This window comes from Gossypium raimondii, chromosome 10 (genome assembly GCF_025698545.1).
Source record: "Gossypium raimondii isolate GPD5lz chromosome 10, ASM2569854v1, whole genome shotgun sequence".
NCBI lineage: Eukaryota > Viridiplantae > Streptophyta > Magnoliopsida > Malvales > Malvaceae > Gossypium > Gossypium raimondii.
Genome location: NC_068574.1, coordinates 3,336,594 through 3,348,219, shown reverse-complemented (window position 1 = coordinate 3,348,219; position 11,626 = coordinate 3,336,594). Strand labels below are relative to the sequence as shown.

The following is an 11,626-nucleotide window of genomic DNA, read 5'->3' as shown; positions in this document are numbered from 1 at the left end:
TTTGTGATAACTAATTGGACTATTTGATTTTATGATTTACTTCCCATTTAGCCCACTAACCATAGCCCATTTAAATCATTTTAACCCTCTTTTATTTTTTTTCACTTTTTTTAGTTCTTAAACTTGTATTTTTATCAAATTATCTCAAAATAAATGAAAAAACTGACGTTACATATATGTGGATTACCACGTAGATGGCATGTCAATATTTAATTAAATTTTAAATTTTAAAAATCAAGAACATTTATAATTTTTAAAATTAAAAATCAATAAATTTATTAAAAAAGTATAAAATTACTTTTAAAATTTTATAAAATTAATTAAATGCTGATGTGTCATCTACATGGCAATTCAGGTGTATGTCATATAAGCATAGTTAACAATCGGTAGCTTTTCCATCAAATTTGAGATGATTTGACAAAAAATGCAAGTTGAAGGACTAAAAGAGGAGAAAAATTAAATGAATAGCTAAAATGACTTTTTTTTGTAAAGTTGGAGGACCAAAAAAGTCATTATGCCTTCTTTTTACAATAAATGTTAATTTCAGAAGAGGTTAATATAAAAAAGCACCTAAGTTTAGTATTTTATACCAACTTCATACCTAAACTTTTTTTTGGACCTAACTTGCACCTAAACTTGAAAACTATAAGCTAACTCGGTATCTTTTTTAGGTGTTACGCTAACATCATTAAAATCCATTAATCTGGCACTAACGACTAATAGTATTGTGACATATGACAATCTCACATTGTGACTTGTGGAAAAAATTTTAAATTTTTTTTTAAAAATTGTATATTTTACTTTTTCCATGAGTTACCATTGCCATATCGGCGCCACATCAGCTTATTTTAACAATTTTAATCAAGTAACTAAAAACAATACCAAGTTGGCTTATGGTTTTCAAGTGTAGGTACCAATTAAGTTCAAAAAATATTAGATATCAAGTAGGTATAAATTACCAAGTTCAAGTACCTCTCGATATATTAACTCTTTCACAAGATACTAAGGTAAGTAAAAAGGGATCAAGTGTCTCCTTAATAACTCAAAGGAGCAGGTGGTTGAAAACTTTGTGTTAGACATTGTAAGTTCGGAGTTTAAGTCTTGACAATAACATTCTCTCCCCAATTTGTAGGGTATAAAAATAGAAACCCAAAGCAAAACAAACAACAAATCCAATAGAACATAAAATAGCATAACCCAAATTGATGAAGTTTAATGTACATGCATTAATAACCTTGGAAGCTAGAAGTCATATTTAAAGTCATGACCTTTATTGGATTCGGTCATTAAAATTCATCCGATGTAGTGTTGAAATAACATGACCTATTTCTATAATATATATATATATATATATCATACATAAAATTTGTTATGGCAATGGAAAACTACATAAAAAAAACCCCGAAAGAAATGCTTATTAACACACACAACATGCATTAAGACGAAAAACAAAAGCTGGCCTTTTCCTTTTTCCAAACAACAACAAATCATCATCAAAAGCTAAAAACTATCCTCTTTACTCCATGGATTCTCGAAACACTCAAGAAGAAGAAGATAAAACCAACACAAAAGCCATGCATGGTGTTGACACCATTTTTTGATGAAAACGGGGTCGACTTGGACTTTGAAAACAAAAACAAAAACGGGAGTCGCCACCAATCCTTTTTAAAGATGTGTGATTGGATCACCTCGAAAAGTGGTTGTTTTTAATAAACAGTTTGATTTATTAAAACAACGATTTTGGTCCACGAAATTCAGAAAACAGGTTCGGGAGTCGGTTACGCACGAGGAAGGATTAGCACCCTCGATACGCCCAAAATTGGTACCTAGTTGATTACTTAATGTCTTAATGTCGAAAATTGAGAACTTTGAAGAATTTTAAAAAATACGATCCTTGTATTAAAACGTTGAAAACTTTCAGAAAAAGGGGCATATTTCACGTTATTCGAGAAAGAGAATCATATCCAGTAAGTTAGGATACAATGTCTCGAATTCCCGATACGCAAATGAATGCCAAAATTTTATTTATTTAAAGGATATTTTATTATCTCGGGTTTAGGAAAGGGATCATGCCCAGTAAATTAGGACACGATCTTTTCTTAATTCCCGAGATCATTTAAAAACTTGAGTTTGAAAAGATTCGTATATTTAGATTTATTGCGAAAATCGAAACCCAGTAAGTTAGGGTACGACTTTCTCAAATCTAAACACAAGATTTTGTTTATTCAAAAATCATAATTTATGCATCGAATAAAATTAATCTAACATGAAATAGAACACGATGCCAATATGCGAACAAAAATGAGTACGATGATGTAGCATAAATAATATGAGTAATAACAATGAAAATAAGTTAGATAAAAGGATAAACCAATAATATACAAAATAACAATGCATATAAGGTGATAACACTAGAACATTCATTCAAAATAATATTGAAAATAAATAAAATCATTAAAAATAAATAAAACATATGTGTATGAATACAATCCAAGTTTAAAAGAATAAAATATATAAACAAGTAAATAGTGACAATGTGTATGTGTGTTTAAAATGTATATAAAAATATGTATGTATATATGTAAATGATAAAGTATGAAACATATAAGTATGTACATATATAAATATACACTTATGAAAGTTAAAAATGTATGTAGGCATAAATATATGTATACATAAATTATAAAATATATATAAAAAATATGAGTATGTATGTATATATATATACGTATAAAGTTGTAAATAATATAAAATTAAAAAATATGCATACGACGCTATAACAATATGTCTGTACATATATATGTAAATTACAAAGTGTATAAAATGTTAATATGTACATATAAGAAAATTAAAAATATGTAAGTGTGAAGTATATATATCATATAAGTATTTATATATATATAAACTGAAAAAGGTTATGTACGTATATATATTATAAATATGTATGTATGCATATATATATATAACAAAATTAGGAATTAACACGACATAAATGAGTAAATAATAATAATAATAATAATAATAATAATAATAATATAATAATAATAATAATAGTTGTAATAGGATTAAAATAGCTAATTTAACAATAAAATAGCTAAAAAGGGTTCAATTGAAAATAAACTAAATCGTAGGGCAAAATCAAAACGAAAACAAACAAATGGATTAAATTGTGACTCGCGAAAATAGGAAGGACTAACTAAGAAATTGTCCCCGTCAATCAAACGGTGTCGTTTCGCCAAAACCGAGCACATGGGCTCGGACCAAATTGAAATGAAGCAAAATTCTATGGTTAAATTAAATAAAATGAAGAAAACTACGCCGAATATGCCGCAAAATCGGAGGGCCAATTGCATAAATATCCCCATAAACGAAAACACGCGGATCCTTCCCCGGTCGGTCATTGAAGGGTCGAGGCCAAACGGTGTCGTTTTGGTCCCCGACCTCAAAGCAAAACGGTCAGTATCATAACCCCTATTTAAAGCAATTTTTTCTTAAAAATCATTCCTTGATGTTTTTAAAAAAACTGCAGAGAAAAGAATAGTTCCTCATCCCTTTTCTCCCTTGGCCGAACGGCCACCATAGGCCCCACCATGCGTGGTGGTGGAGGCACCGAACAGTCGCCTTTATACCCGCTTTCAGGGGTCAACTAAAGGCCGACCCTTCATGGCCTTAGGACCGCAGAGTAAGACCCCAAACGCCACCTTCCTAGCCCGACTTCGGTGACCCGAAGAAGGACTCCGGCGACGGAGCAAATGGAGCGATTCAAGTAAGTCTTATTCCCCCCCTTTCTTCACTACTTTTATTTACCTAAATCAGTAAAAAAAAATGGAAGAAAGAAAAGAGAAAGTAGATCGGTCAAATCGAAAGAGAAAAAAAAAACCTTGAATGTTCTTCCTTCTTATTTATTTCTGCTAATATGTGTTTCCTTTTTTTTTGAAAATCGGAAGAACAGAGGGGTTACATTTTCTTTGTGTCTTTATATAGCCGATTACAATACATTTTTATCTATTTCTATTATTTTGCACTGTTTTTGCCTCTGCTTTGCGTGTTGTCCTTGCAGGTAATTGATGGGAGTAGTTGGTGGCAGAGAGCTAGTGGCGTCGGTGGCGTAAGCTAGAGCGGCGGCAGACGTTAGGAACCCCTAGGGACGTCTGGCGCTTAGCTAGGGTTTCGTAAAAGTGAAACCCTAGTTTGACTTTTGTTGAGCCTTCTTGTAATGGGCTTGTTTGGATTTGGGCTTTGTTTTATTTGGGTTTGGCATTTGGGCTTGTAATGGGGCTGTTTGGGTAGATTTAGTTTGGGTTTAATTAATTTGATTTTTGGGTCTCTGCTTGTTGGGCCCGGACATAAATTGGGCTGTACACATGGTAAGGAAATATAAAGTTGAAAAGAAGAAAAGCTCCAGAATGATTCCTAAAGATGAGGAAAGAAAAAGAGGAAAAAAGAAGTCACAGAAAGCTAAAAAATGGAACCACACAAGGATACAAGGCTAAAAAGAACCTATTCACTTAAGGACTATGTCAAGAGGTAGAAGGGAGAGCAAGCATACAAACAATTCTAAACATAGAGGATACCATTGATGAGATTAAAATTTTCAAGTTTCTGTAACCATCCGTGTTAGCTTATAAGCTATCTAGTGAAGTATTTGAAGTATTGCCTTTTAGGATGAATCCTTCAATAGATTTGTATTGGTCTCCAATTGGGATTTTGTCTCTTGACTCTACAAATTTTCGAGTGCCTAAAGCAACGGTTCAATGCACTTTATTTCCATTTAAGATGCATGGGTTCAAACTCTACCAATAGCGAAAGTTCACATCCTTTTGGTAGAAAGCCTTGTACCACACACGATCCGATTCAACGAGGAACTCTCTCTCTCTCTGTTAAACTTGCTGCATTAGGCACTCGAGCTCTTCCTAAGTTCAAAAGACAAAATTCAACCAAAAACAATATTGATTCATTGAGAAATTCGTCACCTTCCTTAAATTATTATCCATTTTTACCATTAAATTGTTGGAAAAAATGGTTCTTTTGGAAACTTCGAAGTATATTCTTAACTAGTAAAGGTGGAGATTTGAATAATAAAATTATGATTTTATATTCTACTTCATGAGATATTTACAACGGTATATCATATACTCAAAATGGTTGAATGATAAATGAGAAATTGATGCTCAAAGTAAGGCACTTGTGAATTATGTTGAGGAAAATAGAAAACTTAATGCCATATTGGTTAAATATCAAGTGTAAAATATGTTTATATATGTGAACCAACTTAACAATTATTGAATGATTAAATTAATATTTTTCCCTGTGAGCAAGGGTAGGGTTTGCAAATCCAAACTTGTGGGGTTGGAAAACTTTTTTTGTTCTCTTACGACCTGTGTGGGAAAGCTTTTTTTTGTTGTTTAGCCTATTATTTGTCTTAGGCTCCCACCACGCATGCGTGCTTATTGTTGACAATTCCTCATGTTCGTGCTTTGACGAAGACCATGCCTTTTGGTTTCTCCTTTCTCCCTACACCAATTTGACTCGAGTTTTGGTCCGTCAAGACTGCATAACACTAATTATGGTCACAGTCCTCGTGCTTTTCATATATTTAAATTTTAGTAATTTCCATTTTTAATTTTGATTTAATAATTAAGGTCTAATTAACAACAATATTAAAGGACTTATGTGATATTTTTAAAATAAAAATTTGTTTACGTGGCTAATATTATATGTGTAAAAGGTCAAATAAGCAAATAAATAGGATGGATATGGGATTGTAAGGTTTCCTTTTATAAATATAGGGTTGTAAGAAGTTTTAACATTATTCTAAATCTTTGTCCGAAATCTAATTGATAACACTAATAAATGTTAATTTAAGAAAAATGCTCGTGTGGGCAATATTACATCCGAAATAAAAACATTGAATATGAAGTTAATTATAAGGTTTCATATTCTAAATTTTGTAAGATCATTTAATACTATTTTAGAGAAGCTAAACTATACTTTTTTGTCTTCTTACATGGTTTTCACACAGTATTAAATTCGCCATATGAGAAATTATTTTCTTAAAATGTCAAACAATCTGATTTAACAGAAGTCCTTTAACTATCAATTGGACTTCAATTGTTAAATAAAAATAATAACTGGACTAAATGTCTGAAATTAAATGTAAAGGGACTAAATTTTAAATGTATGATGAGTAAAAGGAGTTGGAGTGCAATTAGAGCTATGTATAATCATTTACCCTTTAAAAGAGTCAACTTGGTTTCATTTCTCCTATAACTGCGCAACCGGTATCGGTCCCCTCATCGTTTCCCCTATATAAAACAACCCCCCCAAGGCCCTTCAACTCACATCTCTCAACTTTCCTTCTACATCTAAAGCACTGCCGTGTGTATTCAAGCAAATAATTATCTGTGTTATAATAATAACACCAATTCCTTTCTTTTTTTGTGTGTGTTGGTTTTCTTTTCAATGGCGGCTACCATTACTGCTTCATCTGATGAAGGTGTTAAAGTAGTGATAATCAATACTCAGTACGTTGAAACCGATCCCCTCAGCTTCAAATCTGTAGTTCAAAGGCTTACAGGCAAGGATAGTTGCGTTTCATGGATAGAGGAGAGTTCGTTTCCCTGTAGTAAAACCCAAACAAATTATAATGTTGCTGCCGGAAAGGTTTCAGCCGAAGGGTCATATGGCACAGCCACCGTAGGAGGCGGCTATGGTTGTGACGGTGGTGGTGGTTGTCATGTACCCTTGTTTACTACGGGTTTAAGTTTTAAAGAATTGGATAGGTTGATCTTGGAGGCTCCTCCATTGGACGAGTTGAGCTGGTTGTTGGCTGAGTGCTAGCTGCGATTTGCAATATATACCCACAATTAATGTTTGTAATGACATTCTCTTTTCGTAATTTTTTATATTGCTGTTTATGCAGTATTTTCTCTTCGTTAAGACATCGTTTGGATTGCATTGAAGCTCAGTTGAATGCGTTTAATAATGGTGTTTAGATTACACCATTAGAGTGAGAATATTGAGCAATTGATGCCCAAAATTTTGTCTACTGATCCTTCTAAAACCTCTTTTTAACTTCATGTATCTTGTTTTATTTTCTAAATTATATTTCTAATGTATTTATATTCTCAATAACAAATGGTGGACTGTCATGGTAGTATATATCATCCTTTATTAAATATTAATTCAAATTTAATATTATTTTTTATATAATATTAAGGGTGAAGATGAAGTAATATGATTTGAACCCGTGTCAAATGAATGTTGATAAAAACGTTGACATTATGAAATTTACTTTAAGTTACTTAGCTAAAATACTTATATAAACTTAAAATATTATTAAAAGTTTAAATGATAAATATTTTCTTATCATTTAAATGTTAACTACACTCTTAATGAAAATAACCATTATTAAATAAAAATAAAAATTACATCAATGAAAAAGTGTCAAATAATCCTCTTTTTCCATATATAAAAGAACAATTTAATAATCATTATTTTCTACTTTCACCTGTTATCATCACTATTTTTAAATCTAATCATACAGTCAATCAATTTTTTAATGATCTAATCATTAATTTTAATCTTCTGTTATAATATTCAATTTCATCATTACAATGATTAATCTTTACACTATTTCAATGATTTTAATGAAGGAAAACTCAAGTTTAAACTCTGAAGATGCCATTGTTAGAAAGGTTAAATACAAACCTTGAAATGACTTCATGAAATTCATAAAATGAACACATAGGTAGAGATGATATCAGTTTGGTTTGACTGGGTTTTTTGGATTTCTCAAACCATCCATTACAATTCAATCTAATTCTTGATTTTTCATGTTAATTTTTGTTTTGAATTTTTAGATTTATTTTGACAAAATGAACTTTATTTTATGTTTTGAATATTGTTTGGCGAAGTTTCTAAACCTTTTTCATAAATATTTTTAAAAATAATAATTTTCAAGTAAATAAAAATATCAATAATTTTTATATAGTAATTTTAAAAATATATATTTTTATACAAACTTTTAAGTTATTTTCATTATTTTAATACAAAATATTTATTTCTATATCATAAAATTAAAATTAATTATAAATTAAATAAAATATAATTTAATTCAGTTTTGAACCATCATGATTTACAAATTTATATTTTATAAGTTATCTAAGCATCCTAATTCGAGTAGATTTTCTATTTTTTCAATTTTTTTTTATTTAGCCTTACACAAATGATTGGGTTATACATAGAGTGTAGGGCATTCATATTTGGAGTTCAGTAGCTAGTGTTGGGTTGTAGAAATGAGTGGCGGGCGGAGACTCCATCACTCCACGGCATGTATAAGCAAACATTAGGTCTAGATGCTTGTGATGATATTGATCGTTTAACTTTTTCTCTGAAAAAATTAAAATTAAATACAAATATTTTTAATAAAATGATATTACGTAATTAACTGATCGTAAAACTACATTATGAATTAACTTTTATAAATACTGTATCTCTATATGTCAATGGAAAAACACAGCTTCAGAAGAAAAATTATAGAAGTTTTAAAATTTTATAAATTCAGGAGAAAACTATTTTGATCCTATCAAATAAACTAATAATTAATTAATTTTAATCATCGTATACTTCAAGGATATGAACATGGTAGAAAGGTTTAGGTCAAATCTAGTCGTTGTCGTACTCAAAAAGTATTAGTCAAATGATTAGAAGAATGTGAATATTCAATGCGCTATAGCATCAATATAAAAAGCATCTCTGCTTTACCAAAAAGACTAAAGGTCTCAATATATATATATATATATATATTGCGGGAATTCAGATTTTTCGGCAAGTTGAAACAAAGAGCTTTGACACACATGGTTATGGAGACTTAAATGCCCTCTAAAATAATCTATGGATACTGTATAAGATGGAATGCAGTGCTTCAAAGTCCCAAAAAAAGTGTGTAATGAGATTAATGCTGAGATTGCTAAGTTTGGGTGGCGACAACAGCTGGAAGAAAAGAAAATTCATTGGTTAAACTGGTTGGAGCTCACTGTTAAAAAAGGAAACTGGGAGGTGGGGGGGGGGGGGTTAGGATTTAGAGATTTTAGCTTGTTCAATAAGGCTCTCTTTGCAAAGCAGTGTTGGAGGCTGCTACAACATCCTGACTCAAATTGGACAAGGATTTTCAAGGGCAGGTACTTCCCTGACTGTACTATCCTGGAAGCTAGAAAGGGTTCGAGAGCCTCGTGGGTTTGGGCCAGCCTCCTTGAAGGGAGGGATTTCTTAAAAGAGAACATTATATGGCAGGTATTGGATGGGAAGGAGTTGAACATTTGAAGAGATAGGTGGCTAAGAGTTGGGACAATTGAACTTAATAATGCTGATACTCAAGATTTACTAAACAAAGTTTGTGAAATTATGGATGTTGAACGAGGGTAGGGTGTTTGGATGCGATCAGGCCTTGGATTTCTGAGGATATTGCGAGAGCTATGGAGGAGATTCATATTTGCCAGCATTGTGGAAAGGATCGAATGGTTTGGCCTCATTGTCTGTCTGGCCAATATACGGTTAAGGAGGGTTATCATTTACTGAAGAAAAAAGAGGAGGGTAACCGGATTAAAAAGCCTTCTTCGTCCCATTGTGTGGATGAAAAACTTTGGAAAATTATATGGAGCTTGAAGACTTTACCAAAGGTCAAAATGTTTCTTTGGAGGGCCTGTAGGAACTTACTTGTTACCAACCAGAACCTTTGTAAAAAGAAAATTAAAGATGATCCTATGTGTATTGTATGTGGTAATGAAATTGAATCTGTGGAACACATACTGTCGACATGTGAAGGGTCTAGAAGTGTGTGGTTTGGTCTGAATTTCTGTTTTCGAATTAACAAGGTTTTGATTACCACGATGGACGAATGGTTGGTTGGAATTGAAGGCCTGGTAAGTAAGGAAAATAAGCAACAGTTATTAGTGAAGGTTGCTTTCACGTGCTGGCACATATGGAAAGCTAGATGCAAGTTGATTTTTCAGAATGAGTCTTGGAATCCAGGGCAAATTGTATGGGCGATTAATGCTGCAATCAGATAACTTGATATAATTAAGTTACCAGACATTAAAATGAAAGAGAAGTCCAAGCAGATGGAGTGCTCCAGCTGAAGGTTGGATGGTTGTTAGCTGTGATGGGACTTTTAATATGGTGTCGAAGGAAGTCGGAATTGGGGTTGTTATCAGGAATTCTGCTGGTGAGCTAGTTGCAGGTAGTGTAAAAGTTTGAAGGCAAGTTCGACTCTTGAAGTGGAGGCTTTAGCTGTACAGGAAGGTCTTTTTGTTGCTGATAGGAAAGTCGAGATTGACTCTGAGATACTTCAAAAAGAGATTACAGTTACTAAAGGACAGGGTGATTGGCTAATTTTTCCAATTGTACAGAATATACCTGGATTGGTACAGAAGTTTGACAGTACTAGGTTTGTTCATATCAAAAGAGAAGCAAATAGAGCTGCAGATTGGGTTGCGTCCCAGTTCAAAAGGAGCATGTGTTTATCAAATTGGGTGGACTCACCCCCATCTTCCCTGCTCCATATCTTGAGCAGAGATCTCTCTACAGAAGCTTGGAGAAAAGGCAGTGGTCAAATTCAAACAAGTCGCCATTAACATGCATTCAGTCACAAATCACTTTCAATCGAGACTCATCACAATAATTGAGAAAAATAAAATAAATACAAGAAAAAAAAAAGGTAAGTCAAAGGCCTTTAAATTAGAATTCTATCCTTAAAAAACAAAAACAAAAACAAAAATTGTATTTATTGAATTAATTTATGGCGAATCATAAATATGGAATTAGAGGATGTTTACTGTAATTTCACTATTGAAAAGATTATAAATAAAACAAGTTTACTGTAATTTCACTATTGAAAATATGGAATTATTGAGATGTATTTAAGAAAGTGTTCAGTTCTTTAAACACTTTGACACATTAGTCTATTTTCATATTTAGGTGATTGAAAATTTAGTGAACTGTATTTTTGGATTGAGATTGTGAATTGTATCTAGTCCATCAAGGGAAACATGTTTGAAAGATTGGATCAAATCACGTTTATTTAATCTCTTAGATCGAGAAAGTTGGATCAAATTTGAACATTGAAGACTTAGGCTACGTTCTCCAGTCCATCTGAGATGGACTTTTGCAAGAAAAAGTCCTTTTTCTTTAAAAGCAATGAAGAACAAACACCATTTCAGAATAATTTTCAGCTTAAAAAAAGTGCTTTTTGGCAGATGGAGAAGTTGAAAATTTTAACTTTTCTTCAGCCAAAAGTGTTTTTGGCTGATAATTTCCATTTTTAACCTGTATTCTCCCCAGAAAACGTTCTTTCCTCTGGTTCTTTGGCTATACCCATTTTTTTTCAGATTTTCTCTTTCAAAGTTCTTTTCTCTAGTTCTTTGTTCCTCTTCCGCCGGTGAGTTTCTTTTCTTCTTATTCTCTTTAATTATTCATTATGCTTTAGTTTTTAGTTGTTTTCTAATTGTTTGATTTTTACAGAAATTTTACAGAAATTAATTGATTGATTTTACAGAAATTCTTTCTCCCTAAAATTAATTGTTTGATTTCGTTTCAGGAGGAAATATTTGTTACTGTGGCCTGTTAT

The 11,626-nt window shown here is 31.9% G+C and overlaps 2 protein-coding genes across 2 annotated transcripts; both read left to right on the top strand.

The window, feature by feature from the left end:
* Positions 1-6,291: 6,291 nt before the first annotated feature.
* On the top strand, positions 6,292-7,138 carry LOC105775843 (VQ motif-containing protein 10). The gene has a single exon (XM_012598356.2). It carries the CDS (start codon positions 6,463-6,465, stop codon positions 6,838-6,840), a length of 378 nt encoding a protein of 125 aa, XP_012453810.1. The 5' UTR covers positions 6,292-6,462; the 3' UTR covers positions 6,841-7,138.
* Positions 7,139-8,916: 1,778 nt separating this feature from the next.
* On the top strand, positions 8,917-9,324 carry LOC128033821 (uncharacterized mitochondrial protein AtMg00310-like). The gene has a single exon (XM_052622027.1). The coding sequence runs from the start codon at positions 8,917-8,919 to the stop codon at positions 9,322-9,324; it is 408 nt and encodes a 135-aa protein (XP_052477987.1).
* The last annotated feature ends 2,302 nt before the right edge of the window (positions 9,325-11,626 follow it).